Here is a 24,238-nt window from a genome sequence, read left to right as displayed (position 1 = left end):
CCCATATGGGGCTCTTTGTAGTATTGAGCATTGTTAATCCTGTTTTTCATACGCTTTCAAGCTATTCCAGAGGAGACCCCACTATCCATTGGTAGAGCAGGCAGACCCTGCCCTGAAATGGTCACCATCTAAACAGACATGAGAGGCATCAGGCTGAGGAAGGAGAGTGCAGAAGCACAGTGGAGTAGGAGCACAATCTTTTAGTGCAGTTCGCAGGGAAGAATGAATGAGACATGGAGAAGGTGAGGGAGGCAGAGAGGATGGGTTTGAATAAAGCTATCACTACAAGCTCTTCCAGTTAGGAAAGGAGCTGGTCTCCCTGATGCCACTGTCCCTGCTTTGGTCACTTCTGCTGTGGTTTCTGCCAGCCAGAGGAGAAGCTTTTCCTCCTCCTTTTACTCTTGGAGGAGTGCAAGGGGACTGCCCTACTCTGCGGGCCTACACACAGCATCATTTAATCATGGAATGGTTTGTGTTGAAGGGACCTTAAAGCTCATCCAGCTCCAACCCCCTGCCACGGGCAGGGACACCTTCCACTAGAGCAGGTTGCTCCAAGCCCCTGTGTCCAACCTGGCCTTGAACACTGCCAGGGATGGGGCAGCCACAGCTTCTCTGGGAAAAGTCTGTGCCAGCGCCTCAGCACCCTCACAGGGAAGAGCTTCTGCCTCAGAGCTCATCTCAGTCTCCCCTGTGGCAGGTTAAAGCCATTCCCCTCAGTCTGTCCCTACAGGCCCTTGTCCAAAGCCCCTCTCCAGGTTTTCTGCAGCCCCTTTAGGCACTGGAGCTGCTCTAAGGTCTCCCCTTAAGGAGTCTTCTCTTGTCAAGGTTGAATCAGCCCAGCTCTCTCAGCCTGTCTGAAAGAGGCCTCTCTGATTCTGCATTTTATCCAGACACTAGAAAAGACATGGCCTCTCCGATTCTGCAAGTGAGATTTGGTTTAAAGGCAGTGGCAGATCTCACTCACATTGTGATCTGGGTCTAGTTTTCATCAGCTTTTTGCTCAGCAGAAGATAGAAGTAATTTTTGTTCTTGCTCATTCAGAAAGGAGAGTGCCTCTTGTTTGCTGGAACAGCTAAAGAAGGTAAAACTGCCTTGCATATATATCTCAGTACCCTCAGCAGGCAATTGCATTCACACTACATGTAAGATTTATTACTCCTGCACCAGCTTTGAAACCCACAGGCTTTACAGTTAAACCACAAGTGATGTTGTCAGCTTTCAGCATGGTTAGCACTCAGGGGCCTCCGGGGGACAGCATGGGAGCATGGGATCATTGGGCAAATCTTATTCTACCTAAAGCCCTTCTGACATACTACTGGTAGTAAAGAGCAGGAGAAGCTTTCTAGTGGTAGTGGGAGTTATGCACAGAAAATTGTAAAATCTCTGTCATCACTGAATCCCAGACTGGTTTGTGTTGGAAGGGACCTTAAAGCTCATCCAGTTCCAACCCCCTGCCACAGGCAGGGACACCTTCCACTAGAGCAGGTTGCTCCAAGCCCTGTCCAACCTGTCATTGGAGCTTTTAAAGAATTTAGGGGAACATAAACAAGGAATTAGTAATGTAGAGGTACAATTAGTAATAATTATGTATAATCAGTTTGAGGCAGGAGAACAGACTAAATGACTTCTTGAGGCCCTTTATTCCCACTAGCCCCCACATCAATTCTATGATGAAAATACACAAATTCCTGCCTGTTCCAGGAGCATCCATCCTCAAAATACTATGACCACATCTTCAAGTATCCACTTTAAACCTTGTTACAGTTCAGCCCTGTTCTTCCTCGGAGAATACTCATCTTCCAGTCCACTCCAGTTTGTCTTGGACAGCCAAAGCCAACAACCTTTTACAGTTGAACAGCTCTAAGTGCCAAAGTGTTATGCTGAGGACTTAAAGAAAAGCTATGTCATCATCTGTTTGATATCCCTGCTTGGTTTCCTTTCAGCCTTATTGAGTTTAGTATTTCCAGCGCTCTCCGGGAGCTAATTTTATTATTTTCTCAACATAAGAACTCTGCTTACTTTTAACTCTATTCAAACAAGAGTCGTGGAAATTGTCCTTTAAACTGCATAGCTCATGTCCTCTCCAGAATACATGAGTCTATAATGTAATCTGGCCTTAAATCTATGAACTCATCATGATAAAATCACCCAAGCAATCCCTTGCTTCATTTTAGCAACCTGAGTAATGCACTGGATTTGCCCAGGCATATAAAAACCAGCCAAGAAAGAGTGAAATCAAAGCCAGTGATGTTAGCTGTGTTATAGGGCTTTTTCCTAAGGCACAACCTGTGTGTCCTTTTCTTTGTGCTCTCTCAGATAACACCTGATTAAACTTCCAGATTACCTGGGCTTGGACTGCAGCCTCTTCCTTTGATGGGTACCTGTGTTTTCCTTACCATCATCTGATCTGTGAATTCATTTTCTTGACCTACAGCTATATAGATGCTCTTTGCCTCTAGTTATTCAGGGGAAGCTGTTGAGACAAAAGAGAAGCAATTTGTAGTCCTCTAAAGGGTTTTCTGCTATTCCTCTGCCTACAGTCTTTTTGCTTCTGTGTAAAACATATCCCTAAACATTCCTTGTATTTCTGAAGTCACTAAATCCATGCCAGGGAGCTTGCTCTGGTAACTTACTGTAGATCAGGAAGAGTGGTCTCTTAATCCAGTTGTTGTCATCAACATGTAATTTATAGTCATTGAGACTATCATGAGTCCCTGGAGATTTCACTACCATGGATTTATTGAGCTATTGCCAGCATGTGCTGAGATCATCTTATGAATTGCCACCCTTTAAAATAATTTCCAACTCTTTATCCCTATTTATCTTAGGCCATTACAAAGAGCAGCAATATTTCACTTGAAGACCCTGTACAGTAAAATATGAACAGATCTAACACAATGAGCATTAAATAAAAATGATCTTTTTTGTTCTGCCTCCTCCATCTCAATCACCTCATAAATAATGCAAGTACTGAAGGAAGGGGATAACTGCTCCAAACTAAGCATGAATTAAAAACATGTTGAGAGCTACCTTGGGAATCAGCTTTTCAGGCACTGTTCCCTTTGAAGAACCCACCAGGACCTTTGGGACTGCCACCACGACTCATCCTTCAGGGGCAAACAGGAATTAAAAACAGAGTGTCTGGACTAACCTTTTCTTCTGTCTGCTCTTAAACACTGAAAAATAGGTTCCAATGTGCATAAAGCCTCTGTTTGCAGAAACACACAGGCACTGTTTGTTAAATACAGCATTTGGAAGGTTGTCTAAACCACTCCGGCTTTGTTCAGGAGAAGGAGGTGTGAGCTATAGCAGAGGTATATTACAAAGAGTGTTACAGCAAGTACCCATTTTGCAAGAGCCACATAATGTGTGGTCTTATTGTTGCAATTTTCAGATAGTTTTCTTATGTTTTTTTGCAAATAGTCTGAACTTTCCTGTGGTCCTGGCTCTGGTGAGGCAGATTCTGAACATAACGCTGTGGAATCCTGCACACTCCTACGTTTTCTGTGTGTTTAACTGGTCACAAAAACAAGTAGATGCTGAACTGAAGTAAGCCTGTTAAATAACACATGTACAGCTGAGCTTCCAAACCATCTTTCATTTGAAAGACAGTAGAAGAAGCACACCACATACTTATTCAATACCTGTTCAATATATTAGAGAGGGGCTTTGGACAAGGGCCTGTAGGGACAGGCCAAGGGGAATGGCTTTAACCTGCCAGAGGGGAGATTGAGATGAGCTCTGAGGCAGAAGCTCTTCCCTGTGAGGGTGCTGAGGCGCTGGCACAGACTTTTCCCAGAGAAGCTGTGGCTGCCCCATCCCTGGCAGTGTTCAAGGCCAGGTTGGACACAGGGGCTTGGAGCAACCTGCTCTAGTGGAAGGTGTCCCTGCCCGTGGCAGGGGGCTGGGACTGGGTGAGTGTCAAGCTCTCTTCCAACTCAAACCATTCTATGTATCCCAAAGAGGCTACAGAAATGAACACATGACAGTTTTGCACGAAATGCCTATTCAACGTGGTTTTCTCTGCTTTTTTTGACTAGACATAGGAAGAACCGTGAAGCAGCCAGCGAGCTTCTGATGAGGCTGAAAGATAACAGGGATCTCCAGAAGTTTCTCCAGGATTGTCAAGAGGTAAATGACATCCTTTTACTTCTATTGCTAAAAGCTGCATCCTGCAGAAGGGCATCCTTACCCTGTATTTCATAAGGACTGGAATACCCAGCAGCAAACCCCAACCCTGCCCAAAACCTGCTAGAGTTAATCTGTTTTGTTTGGTTTTTTCCTCATGAACTGAATTTCCCTTTGTCATCTAAACTAAAGACAGGGAAAATTGCCAAAAGCAGTGAAGGTTTTCTGCTATGGTATAAGTAAATCACGTGGAGTGTGGTGGGATTAGCACTGAATTCATTAAGAATTTTGTCTGCAGCTGGATATATGTCTGTGTCCTGGTGCAGGAGATTGCAAGTGATTTCTACAACACATTAGTCAGAAGAACAGGAGGTAGGAGTAAGAGGGGAGCAGGATTAAACTGGATAATTTTTAATGTGTTATTTATCTGGTAGTTTGCATGTGTTTATGATTGTTGAATACTGTAACATTTAAAACAAGAAATCCTTTCCAGATATTTAATGACTTACATGGACTGTTTACACTGAAGGCAACATTTTAAAGTTAGGAGTAATCTTGTTCCTAGCAGGAGGAATTAAGTGATTTTCAGGTTATTTCATGCAGCACTGACAAATATTGAAGAGCTTTGCCTGTGACCTGCATTAAAAACTAACTTTCCTCAGCTGAAGCCTGCAAAGAGAGCTGACTATGGCAAAGCCCTGTGTTTAAATCCAAGAGTTATTGCACTGGCTGCGCATCTTACCAGCTGCAAGAGCCTGGAAGTGTGTGCACTGTGTGGAGCTGAGATTTCATCCAAGAAGCAAACAAAATGATGATCATAAGCCAGGCAAATGCTGTTTGCTGCTTGGTTGCCTAGATGTGGTCTGTTTTCCTGCATTGCATAAGCTAACCATGAATTTGGCTGAAATTGCTCCTTCCTTGGTAGTAAAAACATGACAGAGTAGCAAAAATGGTGCTGTTATTAGCATCAGCTTCTTCCTTCCGGTGTAACATCTCTGGAACAAAACTCCCCCTGGCTCTCGGAGCTCCTCTAGCCTCTGTGTCAGTGTGGTTGTGTTCCCCAGGGTCTGGTTTTCCCCTACAGCAGTGAAAGAAACGACAAACATAAAAGCTCTAGTGTCTGGCTGCCTGAATGCCTTTCCTCTTGGTTGGCTCTCTCCAGCCACTGAAGCATGGATGTCTCAACTGTATGGTTCAAAGGCAGAACTTACAATACCCAAATGTTACAAATCTCTCCAGTCCTTTTTGAGAGGACATTAGCCTTGATGATAATTGAATGGGTGTTTTGTGAGGAGAGAGCCCATGGCAGGGGGGTTGGAGCTAGATCATCCTTAGGTCCTTTCCAACCCAAACCATTCTATAATGAGACTTAGCATTTGCATTAGCGTGATTGTGGACTCTCTGCTGATGGCTCCCTTGGGCTGGAGGGGCTGTGTGATGGATGGAGCCTCGCTGTCCTGCAGGGTGGGAGGGAGCCAAGGCAATGCCTCGCTCTTGGCTTTGACCAAGAAGCTGGGAATTGTTATCGCACAGATTTGCAGCAGTCTCCATTTCACCCAGCAATGATCCTTCGCCCTTCCTGCCTGCTGCCATAGGGATGGTTTCCCACCGTCTGGAACTTGAGGAAAGGAAGAGTGTTCTCTGCAGCGTGCTCCTGCCCCAGGGCAGCCACTTTCCTGCTGTTGCTCCATGCTGAAGTGTTATTGTAATGTGGCCTCTTCCCCTTGCTCCTTCCTGCCTCTGGCTCGGGGGAGGCGCTGAACAGGGTCAGTGGGGCTTGAGGAGGTGGCAGGATAATGCTCAGAACAACAGCTCAGCAATGACAAACCTTTCCTCTGGGTCACAGATGAGGGGAAACAGCAGATTTTCTTGTTGTTAGTAGTCAGATAGTACTGACTATTGACTACCTCTGAGTACTACTTGTGACTCTTAATCAGATACAGATTCTTCCAGTACCTAAAGGGGCCAACAGGAAATCTGGAGAGGGACTTTTGACAAGAGCCTGTAGGGACAGGACAACGGAATGGCTTTAACCTGCCAGAGGGGAGATTGAGATTAGACATTAGGAAGAAGTTCTCCCCTGTGAGGTTGCCCAGAGAAGCTGTGGCTGCCCCATCCCTGGCAGTGTTCAAGGCCAGGTTGGGCACAGGGGCTTGGAGCAACCTGCTCTAGTGGAAGGTGTCCCTGCCTGTGACAGGGCTTGGAACTGAATGAGCTTTAGCTCCCTCCCAACCCAAACCAGGCTGGGATTCTATGTCACAGGTTAGTCCTGGGGTGTTGCTTTTTCTTGTCTGTTTCTCACATTCATAATGAATGTCTGAAATAAATTTGCTGAGGGAATGAAATAAAGTGACAGCAGAAAACCCTGAGAAGGGGAGATACGATACATTTTGCCATCTCATTTTCTTCAGCTTCCTGCTCTTCTGCAGCTCACCTTTGAAGAGATTAAAGCTGATCTTCCCTCTGAGTGCTCTGAGCCCCAGCACTGTCTGGGCTGATTTCTCCAGGGATCTGGAGTGAAAGCATTTGGCGAGACTCCGCATGTCAGGAGCCTTCTGCCTGTTCAGTGAGCGGCCGGCAGGTTTTGTCATGCAGCTCAAAGTGTGAACCTTACACAAGATAGGCCATGTCAGCGCGGGTGTTTGCAGTGTCTGGTAGTGCAGCAGCACTCGGCGCTCTTTCACCTTCCCTTGTTGCTCTGCCAGGTTTACAAGGGGTTTGTCTTGGCATTTCTCTCAGCTCATGCCAGGTTTTCATTGCAGAGTGTTACAGTCTTCTGGGAACTGAGAGCAGAACCAAGGTGGTGTGGTATTGGTGCAAAGGATGGGAGGAAGCCTAATAGCTGGCTCTGCTGGTGTTAACAACTGGCTTGTGGCTTTCGTAGACTCATGGAATGGTTTGGGTTGGAAGAGATCTTAAAGCTCATCCACGTCCAACCCCCTGCCACGGGCAGGGACACCTTCCACTGACTTTCAGTGTCTGTAGTGGTTGCAAAAACCGTATTTTAATAGTCACCCTTTAAATGCTGTATTTGCATTGATCCTATCAGAAGGAACATAACAACAATGTGAGATTCAGAAACGAGGGTTTTATCCTGACCCTGACTGTGTCCCACGTATCGTCTGTGTCTCACTTCACCCCATCTGTTAATAGGAGCTGTATCACCTTTCCTTGGACGCACTTTGAAATCCCTAGAACACCTAATGCTGTGGCCAGGAAAAGCAAACAGTGAAAGACAAGCAGTGCAATTTGCACAGTGTAGCAGCTGTCTGCTACCCAGAAAGGCAGGAGCAAAACCACTCATTTGGGGTTATAGAGTCACCCTTTGGCTGTGCAGTAGCTTAGCAGCCTGTTGTAACTGAAAACTTCATCAACATGAGCACTTCTATCAAGAACATATGATATTTTCTTGATAGCAAGATCAGATGAGGAGTTTCTTTGATTGCTCTCCTAAGGTTTCCCTTTTTGTGGAGCTTAACAGTGCCTGTAAGGGACAATTTAAACACGCTTGTGAGTGCTAAATGCATTTGCTGCCGTGTACCCTGAGTACATAGTGGGGAATTGGCAAATGAAGTGGCATCCTGGAAACAAAGTTTAGGTTTGTTTTGATATTTTCCACCTGGGAAGTGACTCTCAATCTGCAGAAAATGAATCTTTCAAATCCTATAAACATGCCTCTGAATGTGTGTTTTATCCACACCTGAGGGATAGATAAAGCAGTTGGAATCACCCTAGAAGGAAATTGGATGCTGGCTCTTGCAATCATTTTCACATTCTGTTTGCCCAAGGCAAATAATCTATCTTTTAAGGGATTGATCTTCTGTAGCCTTGATCTGGAAATTGTTCTCAGTGCCTTTGTATTTGCAGAAAATTGGGATGAAATGAGTCTTGGATTTTATATAATGGGAAAAGGAAAGTCTTGAGTACCAAAACCTTGCCAGAGATTGGACAAGTAAGCAGATTTAGTGATGTAAACCTATACAGAGAAAAGACTTTGGGGAAGAGGTACTAAGTGTGTGTATTAATGCTACAAACCGTCTCTGTTCTTTGACAGGAGCAGAAATATATAATTCCTCATTCAGTGTTACCCTGAAAGATTTACCTGGGGCCTCTTTAATCTGGAGATGCCTTTTCATGCCACTTCATTAGTGTGTACCTCTAAGTGTCCTCAGGAAGCCAGAAAGGCTCCACAGGGGTGTAGTGATGACATTCTGAGTAGCACATTGAGTAATGTTGCAAGGGGAAAGTGGTACAGAAATACACCGTGACCAGTAAGCAGGACACACATCCCTGTTTCTCTTGCTGTTGAACTGGGTGAGACCTGTGTGCCTGGAGTTGATGCCTTTCTGCTTGAGTCACGGGTTATTTATATGTTGGAAATGGATGTTTAAATTTAGCTGTTAAAGAGGTGGATCCTTGGCTGAACCCTCAGTAAAAGCTGTCTCTGGATCTCATGCAGCTCTTCTGTAGAGGCATCTCTTCATCCTTGGTCTGGAGGCACTTTGATACTTTGCATTATTTCACACAGCAATTGTTTTCACAAGTACCTGTGTATTTTCCTTTCCAGCTCTCACTCTGGATCAATGAGAAGATGCTTACAGCCCAGGACATGTCCTATGATGAGGCGAGGAACCTGCACAGCAAGTGGCTGAAGCATCAGGCTTTTATGGCAGAGCTTGCATCCAACAAAGAGTGGCTGGATAAGATTGAAAAGGTAACTAAAGAACCTCCATGAAGTGCCCTCATCTTTGTCAGATATGGTTATGCACAGAGATGGGACCCGTTCCTCTGCAGAACTGGTTCTTGAATCCTCTCCCCAGCTAAGGCAAAAGGAGATTTCATTACTGTAGAATAAATATCTATCACATTTTGTCTCCATCTACCCCAATTCATTCCTCGCTGATGTTAAATTGCTTTTATCCAAGACATTCTCACAGCATAGTCATTGGCTAAGCTGCCAGTTTAATGTTGTCTAGTCCTTCTTGTCTGTTAGAAGGATGGCATAAACTAGTTTTCATACCCAAAGAGTAAAAAGGGGAAAATGTTGTGATTTGAGCTGATGAAGTAGAAGTACTTCCTGGGAAATAACTGGATGCGGGTGAACAAGTGAATTCAGGCTCCCATGCTGCTGTGCTGGTTCTCATTCATTCAGGACTATAATCAGGCTGCCTTTCCCCATGCAAAATTAGTGCACGAAGTAAAGTACAGCCAGTTTTGAGATTAATTAAGATTCACAGCTCTGTGTCAGGTTACTTTGAAGGCTTTAATGTGCTGTGATGAGCTGTACTTCCCCCCCACCATTTCTCATGTGCAGCTCTGGAACACCAAGGAGGTCTCGTCTTTAGCTCTGACAGTGGGTTTCTGTTCAGTGTAAGTTAGCTTAATTGCTCATTTCCTCTCCCACTTTGGCACTCCGTATCCCATTAGAGGCTTTTCTGTGATCTGCAAATAGCAGTACCCTTTAATGGTGTAATTAGAAGGCTGCTCCTAGCACTGGAAGTACTGTTTTAGTGATGCTAATACATCCTCACTCTGCCTCTGAAAAATCAGATTGCAGCGAAGTACCAAAGCTGTGGGTCGAGCCACAGCTGACAATCGCTGCATTAATGTTACCAGAGGTCACAGCTATTAAATATGCTGAGTTGTGATAGAGTTCACATCTGACATGGTTTGTGCCTTGTCAGCACCACCCAGGAGCAGAGGTAGAAGTATACTTAAAGAGAATATTCCCAAAATGAATATAATCTTTGTAAAGGCAAAAAGATGTCTTAGTTGAGAGTGTTCTGCTGGTGCTAGGGGCAGGGTTCCAGCTTCCCAAGGAACATTGTTCTTCTGATACTAGCTTAGATCCATGGTAATTCCTGTAACCCATTGACATAACCCTCCTCAGTCGCACAGCTCCGTTTGGGTGCCAGAAGCTCCCTCTCCCAGTTGAGTCTTTGTCACCCTCCTGGTGAGATGTCCCACAGCAGTTGTTCAGCTCTGGGTCCCCCCTCTGCTGTCACACAAGTGCATGGGGCATCCTGCTGCCCTCTGAGCAGCATCCCCAGGAGCTTGGCCTTCCCATTCCCAAGAAACCCTCTTCCTGGCAACAGACAGACCTGGGAGCTGATGTTCTGGAAGGAGTCACTGGATAATTGGAGATAGAAAATGAGTGGTTGATGCTGCCAGCAGATGAGGGCTCCTGAGTGCTTTCTAATCAGAGTAATTCAGCTAACGCTCTGTGAGTGCTCCAGAGGAGGTTCCATTTTGTTGCTCTTTGTTCTGCAGGAGGGAATGCAGCTCATTGCAGAGAAACCAGAGACTGAAGCTGTGGTGAAAGAAAAGCTGACAGGTCTCCATCAAATGTGGGAAGAGCTCGAATCCACTACCCAGACCAAGGCTCAGCGTCTCTTTGATGCAAACAAGGCAGAGCTTTTCACCCAGAGCTGTGCTGATTTGGACAAGTGGCTGAATGGTTTGGAGAGCCAGATTCAGTCGGATGACTACGGAAAAGATCTCACCAGTGTCAACATCCTGTTGAAGAAGCAGCAGGTAAATGGAGCTCAGGTTGCAGCGCGGGCAGGCAGCAGATACCTGCGCTCAAAGGAGCAGATGGGGGATCCTTGCAGTTTAGAAAAGAACTTATTTGGGTTTTTACTTCCCCTTGTTTCATGTGTCTTTAAGAAGAACCAGAAATACACCCAGAAGTGAATCGGATGTAAATTTGTTGATACAATCTCTACTTTATACTGCCTTTCCCCCACATTACTGTCTCTCTTCTGTCTCCTGCTGTAGTCCTCCAGTCACTGGTCATTCCCTCTCTCTGATTCAAACTTGCCCAAAGCTGGTCAGTCCCTGATTCCCTGCTGTGAAGGCAGCAAGGAGTAGTGAGGACAGCAGGGAGCAATGAAGCTGTTGAGTGCAATCAGCTGTGCTCCAGAGTTGTTGAGGGTGACCTGTGAAGGACCGACAGAAGAGATTCAGCTCCATCATTGGCCAAATTCACCATTTGCACAAGCAGGGATAACTGAGGGCAGTCAGCAGGTGCCCACAGTTGTGAATCCATGTTGAATCCATGTTCTTTGCAACATGAATGCTGCAGTAATGATTAATGTGGTAAATCTTTACTAAGCAGCTTCTGTTCTTCCTTCTTATGAAGCTGTTGACGTACGCTTGTCGTATCAACTGCTTTTACCCCAGTTTTCAGGACCTTTTTGCTGTGTTTCTGTTTAGATGCTAGAAAATCAAATGGATGTTCGTAAGAAGGAGATCGAGGAGCTGCAAAGCCAGGCAAGGGCATTGAGTCAAGAAGGGAAGAGTACAGATGAGGTGGATGGCAAGCGCCTTACTGTAGAAAAGAAGTTTTTGGAGTTGTTGGAGCCTTTGAATGAAAGGAAGGCAAACCTGCTGGCCTCCAAAGAGATCCACCAGTTCAACCGGGATGTGGAAGATGAAATTGTGAGTATGAAAGAAATCCAGTTCCCCAGACAATAGGAAAATGTCACAACCTGCTGCAGAGCTGTCACAGGAGAAACCTTTTGATCGTGTGTCTCATGGTGTGTCTGAGTAATGACGATTTTTGCACCAACCTCTCTCTGCTGCCTTGATTGTATCTGGAGTCACTTGCAATAACATGTGTTCTTCTTCTCTTACTTTCAGTTGTGGGTTGGAGAGAGGATGCCCATAGCTACATCAACGGATCATGGACACAACCTCCAGACTGTGCAGCTACTCATAAAGAAAAATCAGGTAAGTAGGTACTGTTAGAGCTCCATACTTGTTACTTGTTAGTGCTGACTAACTCAGGAGGGAAAAGCTTGGGCTAAAATGGTGGGTGCTGTGGTGATGGGCTGTGGTGTGATGACCAGGTGGTGGCACCAGGTGGTGGTAGCCCCTAAAGGGACTCCAGGAAACCTGGAGAGGGGCTTTGGACAAGGGCCTGTAGGGACAGGGCAAGGGGAATGGCTTTAACCTGCCAGAGGGGAGATTGAGATGAGCTCTGAGGCAGAAGCTCTTCCCTGTGAGGGTGCTGAGGCGCTGGCACAGGTTGCCCAGAGAAGCTGTGGCTGCCCCATCCCTGGCCGTGTTCAAGGCCAGGTTGGACACAGGGGCTTGGAGCAACCTGCTCTAGTGGAAGGCGTCCCTGTCCATGGCAGGGGGTGGGAGCTGGATGAGCTTTAAGGTCCCTTCCAACTCAAACCCGTCTGGGATTCTGTTTGAGGAGGACCCCAGTTTGTCCACCAAAGCTGATGGCACATGTTTTGCTGCTCCTCTGGAGTTAAGACCCCTGGCTGTTGCTTCCTTTTAGCTTGGCGCAGTGTCTCATCCATCCTCTTTCCTCCCCTTATAGACCCTTCAGAAAGAAATCCAGGGACATCAGCCTCGTATCGATGACATTTTTGAGAGGAGTCAAAACATCATCACAGAGAGCAGCCCTAATGCTGAGGTGATCCAGCAGAGACTTGCAGACCTGAAGCAGCTCTGGAACCTCCTCATCGAGGAGACGGAGAAGCGCCACAAGCGCTTGGAGGAGTCTCACAGAGCACAGCAGTATTACTTTGATGCTGCCGAGGCCGAGGCCTGGATGAGTGAGCAGGAGCTCTACATGATGTCAGAAGAGAAAGCCAAGGTGAGCAGCTCCCCAGCAGCACTAGTTTGGGTTTAATTGCTTAGCTAGAGGGAGGGAGGTGACATAATTTAATCTGTCGCTAATGTAATGGAACATAAACAGATTTAATTCCCTTGCGAAAGCTCAAGTGATCATCACTTGTATCTATTATGACATCTCTGGTAGTGAGGAGGATAGGCCTTGCTGAGTCAGGGAAACATCCTCAGACTGAGACTGTGGATGTGTGAGGTGTCCCTGCCCATGGCAGGGGGTTGGAACTAGGTGATCTTAAGGTCCTTTCCAACCCTAACTGTTCTATGATTCTATGGCAACCACGTGCCTCCCTGTGCTGTAAGGTCAGAGTTCCCAGTATAGTCCAGTTAGGGCAAGTTGTGTGTTAGTTTTGAATCACTGGGAACAGCACAATGCACCAGTCTGTAAAACAGTGTTTGATGGTCAGTCAGCTGACACCATCAGATCCCAGTGACATGAAATCAGAACAGTATCAGACCAAGAGTACATGAACTCCTGTTTTTCAAGGTGTTGGAGTGTGGTATCTTATTTGTTATTTAGGTAAATGCACTGTGTTTACTGCACTGCTAAAATAAAACCCAGCTTTGTGTCAGTATAACACATCTCATGGGTGTTCAGTCTGCAGTTATAAAGGGGTTTGGTTTTTGTATCTAAGCAATGCAGATAAAAAGGACATTAATGCAAATAGCTCATCATGCAAAATACTTCATGACAATACCAGTTAAAACTGAGAGCTGGGGGTGATTTTCCTTAATCATAACAATACATAGAAAGTTCCAATCGGAATTTCTCCAGGCTCTTTGCTGGAGAATCCTTTGGCAAAGGCTCCACAGGATTTCTTTTCCTGGACCCCGGCTGTCGTTGTAAAGCCTGACAAGTGACGTGCCTAAAACTGTTCCATTTTTCCGAGCCCTGCACAATCACCAGTGTTGTGTAAACACACAAAGAGCCTCACAGAAGGGGAAATTCAGCATGCTCAGTGCACAGCTGATGTAATTCTGTTCTGCATCCCAGAGGGGTTGGTGCATTCACTCTTTCACTTGTTATTTTGCTTTCTGTGGGTACCATTTGCTGTGAACTCAGCTATTATTATACCATTGTCAGAACAACTTGTCTTCAAGCTGTACTTGGGAGCAGTTCTTTGTAATTGTTTCTGGCTACCACTATTTGCCCTCACACCAAGTTGAACTCACTGTGTGGTGGCTTTGGAGTGTGGGGCTCAAGTGTCATTTCTGTCACCATTCCAGGATGAACAGAGTGCCGTGTCCATGCTGAAGAAGCACCAGATTTTGGAACAAGCTGTAGAAGACTATGCTGAAACTGTGCACCAGCTTTCAAAGACCAGCAGAACTTTGGTGGCAGATAATCACCCAGAAAGGTATTAACTGCCATTTTTAACTGGATCATGAGCTCTTTCAGTAGTTCAGCCCCTTCACTGGGTTGTTCTGACACATAAAGACTACAGCAGAGAGTAAGTAGCTCAGAAGAGTGAACGGAGGAGGAGTTCAGCCTCCTCAGTTCAAGATGTATGTTGGACCACCCTGATTTGGCCAGAGTCAGGCTCCTGAAGAGGCTCAATCTGTGCATGTGCTGATAGAAGGTACCAGACACCTTCAGTAAATCTCTGTTGTATCTATTAAACAGGCTGGCCCAGCACTGCTGAACCTAATGGAGCTATAGCAATCCTGAGAGACAAGGGTCCATATTCACTCTTTCAACCAACTTCTATGTCCATCCCAGGGATCACAGTCTTTTATCCTTCTGTGTTAGCACAGTGCTCCCCAAGCTCTGCCTCCTCTCTTTGAGATATCAGTAGCATCAGAGCCTGGGATCTCACACATGGGCACATTAACACGTTGGTTGTGGTAAATTTATCTCAACTTTCATAAATGGCCTTTCCCTGTGGGAGAATTCAGGAAGCTGACGAACTGTTCTGCTCTACGAGCTGCAGCTAAGCGAACAGAATTCTCCATTGGCTTTGACTGCGAGGCTGGTTTGACCATGAGGCTGCCTTCACAGACAGGAAGATAGGGTAGGACTGTCTTGGGAAAGACAATTCTGCCTCTGGTGGAAGATGGTTATTTAACTCAAAAGCACTCTCTTGTGGTCACCATGTCTGCTGAGAGCAGGTTTCCTGGCTGAGCTGACTGAGTACTGGACTAACACAACCAGCTTTACAAGGCAGAGGGAAGGCAGTTTGACAGGGCTGTATGGCTCAGACAAAATATGAGCAAAAAATATGGCCAGTAGAAATACAAATCACTTCTGGAAATGCTGAGCTTTAGGGATTAAGAAGCCCATGAGTGCTTCTGAGCTTTGAAGCAGAATTTAGATGACAATAAAATGCTGCTTGTCTCAGCAGCTCAGATCCTGTATCTTGGGACAAGGCTCTGGTGTGATCTGTGGCCAAACAAAAGGAGAACTTGGGTCCAGCTTCACTCTGTAAAGCCAAGGGGGTTATAGGTACAGGGCAGAGACGTTTTCCAGTCAACTGTGCCAGCAGAGGATTGATGCAGTGTGTCTGAGTCAAATCCATGCATGCAGCAGACATGTTCATTGGGATAAATACCCCAAGTGATTTTTATTCCATGTAGATTTTTTCATTTATTTTATTTATAAAGATGATGAGGACTTAATGCTCCTTCTGTTTTCTATAGTGAGCGTATCAGCATGCGCCAGTCCAAAGTGGACAAGCTGTATGCAGGCCTGAAGGATCTGGCTGAAGAGAGACGGGGCAAGCTGGATGAGAGGCACAGGCTGTTCCAGCTGAACCGCGAGGTGGATGACCTGGAGCAATGGATTGCTGAAAGGGAGGTGGTGGCAGGATCCCACGAGCTGGGACAGGATTACGAACATGTAACGGTAAGTTAGAATCAGAGAATGGGTTGGGTTGGAAGGGACCTTCAAAGCTTCAAAGACCAACCCCCCTTCAATGAGCAGGGACATCAGCAACTAGATCAGGTTGCCCAGAACCACATCCAGCCTGGCCTTGAATGTCTCCAGGGATGGTGCAGCCACCACCTCTCTGGGCAGCCTGTGCCAGTGTTTTACCACCCTCATTGTAAGGAATTTCTTCCTCAAATCCAGCCTGAATCTCGCTCGTTTAGTTCGAAACCATCACCCCTTGTCCTATCCCAATAGGGTCTGCTAAAAAGCCTCTCCCCATCTTTCTTATAGACCCCTTTTAGTACTGAAAGGCCACAATAAGGTCTCCCTGGAGTCTTCTCCAGGCTGAACAACCCCAACTCTCTCAGCCTTTCCTCATAGGAGAGTAGTTCATGTGGACCTCATAGTTCTTCAGACGTGGCTGCAGGTTGACCTTCCATTTCTGGGTGCTGCACACAGTAGATGGTCGATATAAATGGTGGCTGGCTGGCTTGCTCAGGTCAGGGTGTAGTTACAGCACTGCATGAGCCTGTTCCTTTGTGTTTCAGATGCTCCAGGAGCGGTTCCGAGAATTTGCCCGGGACACTGGGAACATTGGACAGGAACGTGTTGACACTGTCAACCACATGGCAGATGAACTCATCAACTCTGGACACTCGGATGCTGCGACCATTGCAGAGTGGAAGGATGGACTCAATGAGGCCTGGGCTGATCTGCTGGAGCTCATTGACACGAGAACACAAATTCTAGCAGCCTCTTATGAACTGCACAAATTTTACCACGATGCCAAGGAAATCTTGGGACGTATTCAAGACAAACATAAGAAACTGCCTGAAGAGCTTGGTAGAGACCAAAACACAGTGGAAACGCTACAGAGAATGCACACAACGTTTGAGCATGATATCCAGGCACTCGGCACCCAGGTGTGTAGCCAGTCAATGGTGCTGGTGGTGGATACAGGAACCTGAGCTGCAGAGTTCTGCCCTGCTCATGGCTCCTCCATGGCTGGGAGACAGCCTCTTTCCAAGTGTATTTCTGTGGGAATAAGCTCACCTGCGTCATTTCCTTGTCTGTCATTGCATTAGGTTAATTAGTTTATCTCAAACAGAAATCCATAAGCACACAGATGACTGAGTCTGTAGGTAATTGTTGAACATTATTCCATTTCCTGCCCTTGGTTGAAGAAGAAACGTAAAGGCAGAGAACTTCTGTATTGATTTAAAATCAAAGTGGCTCCAGACAGTCTGAGCTTGCTGCGTGCTTAGGGGGAGAGAGCAGATGGAGAGGCACGAGAGTTAACACACTGCAGCTCCTCAGAGCACCTCTTTTGGGTTACCTCAGGTTGCAGCACCACCAGTGCACTGTATGGCTGATATCACAGAATCATAGAATGGTTTGGGTTGGAAAGGACCTTGAGATCACCCAGTTCCAACCCCCTGCCATGGGCAGGGACGCCTCACACTAGACCATGTTGCCCAAGGCTCTGTCCAACCTGGCTTTGTACACTGCCAGTGATGGGGCATTTACCACTTCTCTGGGCACCCTGTGCCAGTGCCTCAGCACCCTCACAAGGAAGAACTTCTGCCTTACACTTATCTAGAACTTCCCCTCTTTAAGTTTAAACCCATCACCCCTTGTCCTATGGCTACATGCTTGGAAAATAGTTGACATTTGGAGGAAAAAAGGTTTGTTTGACTCAACATATTGTCTCTTTAGTGAGGACATGGAACAGATCCTAAATCTGTAAAGAATTTTTAATATACCCGAGGTAATATGAAATACAGGTTTCACATTTTTCTGTCCTTGACATTCATCCTGGGTGTTACATTAACTGTGCTGGAAGCCACTTCACATTTGCCTGCTCCTCACCTCATGCTCACCTTGGTGAACGCAAGACACAACTATCCTGTCCCATGGAAGAGTTGATATTACAAAGGATTCTTGGAGGACAAGGCAAATATGAAGGGATGTGTAAACCTGATTGGGGTTTTGGTTTGTTTGTGGGTTAGTCTTGGGTTTGGTTTTGGTTTATTTGATTGATTGGTTTGGGGGTTTTAAGTTTGGGGTTTTTTTGCTTAAAATAAGCTGCAGCCAAACCGTTTTCTGTCGTTTCTGAGAGGCAAAGGGAGTCTGAGACTTCCATAGAGACCTTCTGACTCTTATGAATCTGGGCATTATGACTTAATTATTGCTTTTCATGGTGCTTCTCAACAGCAGCCTGAATGGATTTCAGGTACATAGTCCAGGCTAAGATACTTAAAAGCAGCCACGCTTGATCTAATTCTGCATCTTTTGCAGCCAAGCTATGTTAAATAGAAGGTGGCAGCAGCTCATACAGCACACAGGGGATTCTAAACCAAAACCCAATGTTCGAGCTGCCAGAATGAGAGTTTTGGAAGGGAACAAGTTGCTTAAGGAATGGAGGAATTATGACTGGCTGCATTTATCCCAGTAGGAAAAGATAGCTTTTATGGCCAGCTGCCTGCCAGTTCTTGATTATGTTGCAATTAAATAGCTGTTTACACTAGAATAAAGGGGATATAGCCAGCATTTGATTTTCCAAATGGTTTGCTTCAGCAGCTGTAGATTTTATACATAAAATGGGAGACATTCACAAAACACCAACCCCAGCCTCTCCAAAAGGTAATTATAATCAAGACCTAAATGGAGGAATATGTAATCATAGCACAGAGCTGTGGTGGAAGCACTTAGGATCGGGTTTGGGTGAAACAGCTTGAGCACCAAGATGGATCATTATGATAATGGCCTAATCTCTGTGCCTGTAGCTAAAAGGTGTTAAATATGTTCAAAATCAAAAGAAAAGAAAAGATAACATTATTAGATAAGAGCTAATAGAATGTTTCTTGTCTTAAAAAGTATGTGAAACAGTCAAGAAATAGCATTTGATGTCCCAAGACGGTGTTTGAAAGGAAAAGAGATTTCTAATTGCAGAAGAACCTTTGGATTTCCACATTTTCTTCTCTTTGAAGGCATTATCTCAATTTTTGACAAGTCATCTCTGCAGGAAGAGCAGTGGGTTTGATGCAGGAGTTCCTGAGTGGTGGCACTGTCACTTGTGTGACAGGAAGGAAAATTGATGATGAAAATGGTCCCCCTATGGCCTGACGTTGAACAGTCACTTTCTATTGGCAACAGGGGGTTTAGGCAGTGCCAAATCTTGGCTATTTTGGTTGCCCCCTGACACCACAGTCTCCTTTAAGAAATATTCTCATAGGGATATAGTGACTTTATCATAGAACAAACCTTTTTAGGCTTATATATATTTGCAATGACTCCAGAAAGCCATTCAAATGCTGAACTAGCAGCTCACGTGTCCCCATATAGGTATCCAAAGGCTGATGCATTTCTCTCCTATAAAAACACCCCAGGTGAGACAGCTGCAGGAGGATGCTGCACGCCTTCAGGCTGCCTATGCTGGAGACAAAGCTGATGACATCCAGAAGAGGGAAAACGAGGTCCTGGAAGCATGGAAGGCGCTGCTGGATGCCTGTGAGGGCCGCAGGGTGAGGCTGGTGGATACAGGAGACAAATTCCGCTTCTTCAGCATGGTTCGTGACCTCATGCTTTGGATGGAAGATGTTATCCGACAGATAGAAGCCCAGGAAAAGCCAAGGTATGTGAAGGATCTCTCCTCCATCAGAAGATAGGGCTGCAAGTCAGTTGAGGAATGTTTCATAGAATCCCAGACCGGTTTGGTTTGGAAAGGATCTTAAGATCCTCCAGTTCCAACTCCCTGCCATGGGCAGGGACACCTTCCACTAGAGCAGGTTGCTCCAAGCCCCAACCTGAACACTGTCATGGGCACTTCCTTGGGCAGCCTGTGCCAGCGACTCATCTCCCTCACAGTAAAGAACTTCTTCCTTGTATCTAACCCAAACTTCCCCTGTTTAAGGTTTAACCCATCACCCCTTGTCCTACCACTACAGTTCCTAATGAAGAGTCCCTCTCCAGCATCCTTGTAGCCCCCTTCAGACACTCTGCGGTCTCCACGCAGCTTCTCTTCTCCAGGCTGAAGATTCCCAATGTTCTCAGCCTGTCTTCATACAGGAGGTGCTCCAGCCCCTGATCATCCTTGTGGCCTCCTCTGGACTTGCTCCAACAGCTCCATGTCCTTCTTATGTTGGAGACACCAGAACTGCACTGTTTTAATTTATAAGACTCAGTATCACTGAGCCAGAAGGTCAGAGAGGGGCTGTCAAAATGTGATGGGGGTGTAGCAGCTTCTACTGTGTGGTGCTGCCCAGCACAGGCAGGGGCTTACTGGAATAATTCCAATGTAAAATTGGGTTCAAAGAGATTGAGTCTCCCACACTTGTTTATTTGATCTTGGATTCAAAACAGAATGGTGCCATTCCTAAGGGAAGGCTGCAGCAATCCTGCTTCCTGAGCTACAGAGACAATGTAGGAATTGATATTCTTATTGTACAGTTGTGGGTTAGTTGTTTGTAAGTGTAACAACTGTTCAATCTGCATTGCATGATTCTGACCCCCGGACTGATCATTTCAGGGACGTTTCATCTGTTGAACTACTAATGAACAATCACCAGGGAATCAAAGCAGAAATCGATGCCCGGAATGACAGCTTTACTACCTGCATCGAGCTCGGCAAATCTCTTCTGGCAAGGAAGCACTATGCATCCGAGGAGGTACTGTGCTTGCTGAACACCCAGCCACCACAGTGAGCTGCCTGGAGAGGTGGTTTCAGCTGGAGAAACTGATTGTGTAACCTAGAGATGAATAAGCTGTTTGTAGTGACATGCATTACTCCAGGGACTGTTGCACTATTTGCTATTGTGAAATTAGTGAGTAATTTAACTCTGTGAATTCCTGTTGGGTAGCAGAGATGGCACCTAAATTAAAGTATCATTTTCAGTCCAGGAAGTGCAAAGAAGTTGTCGCATTCAGTTGTGCAGAGAGAAAGCTCTGGAATGGCTGTGCTGGAAAGGTGACTTCTTTGAGCAAGAGTAGAGGCCACCTTCTTGTACAGGGGAAGTGGAAGATGCCTGCTAGGGGAAAGAGCAGGAAAGAGCTTGTCATAGGGAGTAAATCCAGGGAATATTAAGGGGAAAACATATCCAACTGCTGAAGGCCTTGATTTATGTTCTAGTTTGTCTAGGCCAGAGGATAGAGGCTTGACCCGTGTCTCTTCCTGCCTCCCTTTGATGGAGGGAGAAAGTTAAATGTTGTTACATACTGCTCACTCAGGGAGGCGATGCTGTCTGTGTCTGCATTACACACAGAGCATCCTGTGGAGTATCCTTGGGGAAGCACTTGCACAGGCACTAGGAGGCTTTGGGAACCAGTATCCATCCTGAGAATAACCTGGGGTGTTTGCTGCACGTCGGTGCTGTTAGCACAGGTACGTGCAGGCTTCCTGCAGCAACCCTGAGCAGCACATCTTGCATTACCTGCTAGAACCGGAGCAGAAGATGTGGTACATGATTGCACCATTTAGTTTGTCTGTTACACTCTTTTTTATCAACTACTCTTGTTGCTGTGGGTTTGAACAGACACCGGATGCTTATGCAAATGTGATATTTCAATGCAAATGTCATATTTATTTATACTTGGAGGAGCAAACCAGCTGTTGTCTGCATGTTTAAGTCACTTCCTCACAATCCAGCACAATGTATTTTGCCTTGTGTTGGTGGTAAGGGCTTGCGTGGTGTGGTGGGTGAGCCTGTGCTTGCGTAATGGTCCTGCTCTCTCCTCTTCCTCCAGATCAAGGAAAAGCTGCTGCAGCTGACAGAGAAGAGAAAAGAAATGATCGACAAATGGGAAGACAGATGGGAGTGGCTGAGACTGAGTAAGGATGTCCTTGGGTTTCTTTTGGGCAGGGCCACATCTCACTCTCACTTCCCTGTGTCTTTTTGAGTGTTGGAAAATACCTGCAGGTGCTTGCTTTTCTATTAACAGTGCTGGACGGTGTAGTTGTCTGTGATGACAGCAAGATTCACACCTGGGGATTGTAAAATAGAGGAGAATTTGAAACCAAGAAACCTGTGCCAAAGGTCTTGCTCTGTATGATCAAATTTGGAGCTAGGTGAAATAGATCCACTGTATTTTGCAGGTGTCACATTCCAACTGGGTTTCTACAAAGGATGCACTGCTGAAAAATAGGGACAAGTAAAGCCTTGCTACCTTATGCATGTAACATGTTATCTGTGTTATCCAAGAGACTAGAATGTTGGTGAGCACTTCACTGACAAAAGGTGTGCTTTGAAACACTGCAATGTTTTGCAGGCTTCACACCAGCAACAACAACCCAGTTCTGATGCTCTTAACAAGGTGATCCCCATCTCATGTACAGATTGGAGCCTTTGCAGAAGGCACTTGTCCAGGATCTCAAAACATACCGTGGAGTGCAATCATTTTGTGGGCTTCTGGGCTTCTGTGTCTCTGTGCTTCTGGTCCTCAGCAGGCTTTAGGAAATGCAGAAGCATGGGCAGTTGTCCCTCAGGTTGGGTGTTTGTACCATATTATTCACCAAAGTTGCTTGATCCTCAAAAGCAGTGGAAGTGTTTTTTCAGATGTGGAAGCAGAAAAGGAAGAAAACCTGGAACTGTAGCACTGTAGTCAAGCAGCAAGTACAGAAATGCTGCTTGCTGAAGGGAACTACTGTAGTCTACTACAGCTCTTCTGTAGACAGGGCAGTCTGGGAAAGAGAACCAGTGGATAACAGACTTTGTACTCTGAAGTTAGTAGGCTACAGCAGATTAGAAAAAAAGGAAACACTGAGCTTGCAAAATCATAGAATCATAGAATAGTTTGGGTTGGAAGGGACCCTCAAAGGTCATCTAGTCCAACCCCCCTGCAATATAGTCTGTAGAAGAAATGAAGGTGGGCCTTAGATGTTACTTTTCCTCAGAGCAAAGCGAACAAGGTAAATTTCTGCCTTTAAAGTGATTGATTTCAGAGAGCTTAGTTAAGGATAATACTTGGCCAAATACATTTACTTTTTCCCTGAGCTGTGTTTAGGTAAAGTCAGAAGATACCTGATGAGTTCACGTGCAATTTGTGACATGAATGGTGCTGATTCCTGTCCTTCTTTGCTCAGTTTTGGAGGTACACCAGTTCTCCAGAGACGCGAGTGTGGCTGAGGCCTGGCTGCTGGGGCAGGAGCCCTACCTCTCTAGTCGTGAAATAGGCCAGAGCGTTGATGAAGTGGAAAAACTGATCAAGCGGCACGAAGCGTTCGAGAAGTCCGCAGCTACCTGGGATGAGAGGTTTGCAGCACTGGAACGACTGACCACGGTGAGTGAGGGGCAGAGGAACTTCCATTCCCCTTTGGTTTGGTGCCAGCTGGTGGTTGGAATAAGTCGCAGCATCACCAGCCTAATCTCAGTTTGTTGATCAACCCTAGGCTGAAGTTTCAAGTTCTCAACAATACTAAAACCCTCTCTGGTTAATTTGAACTCAGCAACCTGCAAGGAAAAAGCTTAAATGATAAATGACGTCAGCAGTCAGTAAAAGCTGTCTTGGGCCCAGGAGTGCTGGCCCAGAAGCAGTTTGCTCCAGCCCCCTGCCATACAGGTTGTGCTGGTATAAAAGGAAAGGGGGATTCTGAGTGAAGAAGACCCATATCCAAACACTTGACGTGATTTTTGTGTGAGGAGACAGTGGTGGGGAGGGGGTTGACAGCAATGCTTGCTGTGTTTTGACTGCCCCAGTACAAGGCTGTATTGTCCCCTGGGAAGACATAAGAAGTGAAAAAGCCCCAGGCATTCAGAGCACAGCTGCAGTGTCAGTAATTAATGCCTGGAGAGCATGTTGCCATCTTTGGAGAAGAATTCTGCTTTAGACACCAGCACTGAAGTGGTTTGATTTCTCACATGCACTGAGCGTCACAGCTGCAGACAGAATGGGCTGGAGTTGCTCAGCATCTTCAAAACCAGGCTGGTTTTATTTAGATGGTTGATTTCTGAGATTTGGATTATTTCTGTGCATGGCAGGCACACAAGAGGATGTCGCTTCCCAGTACTTTGATAGCTTGGGCTGCTTTCTTGTCTGGGTTTTGTTCTAATAGAATGAATTAGAAAGGAAACAGACAGCAATGAGATGCTGCCCAGGCACTCCACTTGATGTTAAGGGCTCTGATACTGTGGGCCTTTACTGACAAATTCAGTGCAACAAACTTCACATGACTAATACTGTGCAAGGCTGATGCCTTCAAATTTGATTCCACTTAACTTGAATTTCATTAATGTTTCAGAAAATTGTGGAGTTATTTTTAGTTCCTAGAAATGCCCCTGAAAAATGTGCAGAGCTTTTAAATGCACCAAAATGTTTCGTTTCTCAGTTGGAACTGCTGGAAGTACGTCGACAACAAGAGGAAGAGGAGAGGAAGAGACAGCCTCCCACTCCAGAGCCCAGCCCAAAGGTTGCCGAGGATGCAGACTCCCAGCAGCAATGGTAAGCCGGGATGTGGGAAGCTGGACTGTGTTCTTCAGACTTCCCAGGCTGAGGATGTGTTCTAAAGGGAGAGTCTGGCATTGTATGGTTTTGGAATGTGGCTGTTGTTAGAAGGTCCCTGGTTTATGAGACATGACCTTTCCCAGGTACCCAAATTCGCTCCTAAAT

At 45.9% G+C, this 24,238-nt stretch overlaps 1 protein-coding gene across 3 annotated transcripts in view; it reads left to right on the top strand.

Moving 5' to 3' along the window:
- Nucleotides 1-24,238, top strand: part of SPTBN1 (spectrin beta, non-erythrocytic 1) — a 135,829-nt gene that overhangs the window by 100,804 nt on the left and 10,787 nt on the right. For all 3 annotated transcript variants that reach the window (XM_030489245.1, XM_030489244.1, XM_030489247.1), the window contains 14 exons: nt 4,041-4,131; nt 8,696-8,842; nt 10,399-10,662; nt 11,344-11,568; nt 11,770-11,859; nt 12,461-12,739; nt 13,999-14,129; nt 15,409-15,613; nt 16,186-16,560; nt 19,027-19,271; nt 20,166-20,304; nt 21,380-21,464; nt 22,716-22,912; nt 23,958-24,070. In XM_030489245.1, coding sequence (XP_030345105.1) covers nt 4,041-4,131; nt 8,696-8,842; nt 10,399-10,662; nt 11,344-11,568; nt 11,770-11,859; nt 12,461-12,739; nt 13,999-14,129; nt 15,409-15,613; nt 16,186-16,560; nt 19,027-19,271; nt 20,166-20,304; nt 21,380-21,464; nt 22,716-22,912; nt 23,958-24,070 — 2,586 coding nt within the window. The remainder of the gene's footprint in view (nt 1-4,040; nt 4,132-8,695; nt 8,843-10,398; nt 10,663-11,343; nt 11,569-11,769; nt 11,860-12,460; nt 12,740-13,998; nt 14,130-15,408; nt 15,614-16,185; nt 16,561-19,026; nt 19,272-20,165; nt 20,305-21,379; nt 21,465-22,715; nt 22,913-23,957; nt 24,071-24,238) is intronic.

Source organism: Strigops habroptila, chromosome 6 (genome assembly GCF_004027225.2).
Source record: "Strigops habroptila isolate Jane chromosome 6, bStrHab1.2.pri, whole genome shotgun sequence".
Lineage (NCBI taxonomy): Eukaryota > Metazoa > Chordata > Aves > Psittaciformes > Psittacidae > Strigops > Strigops habroptila.
This window is presented reverse-complemented; position numbering and strand designations above follow the sequence as displayed.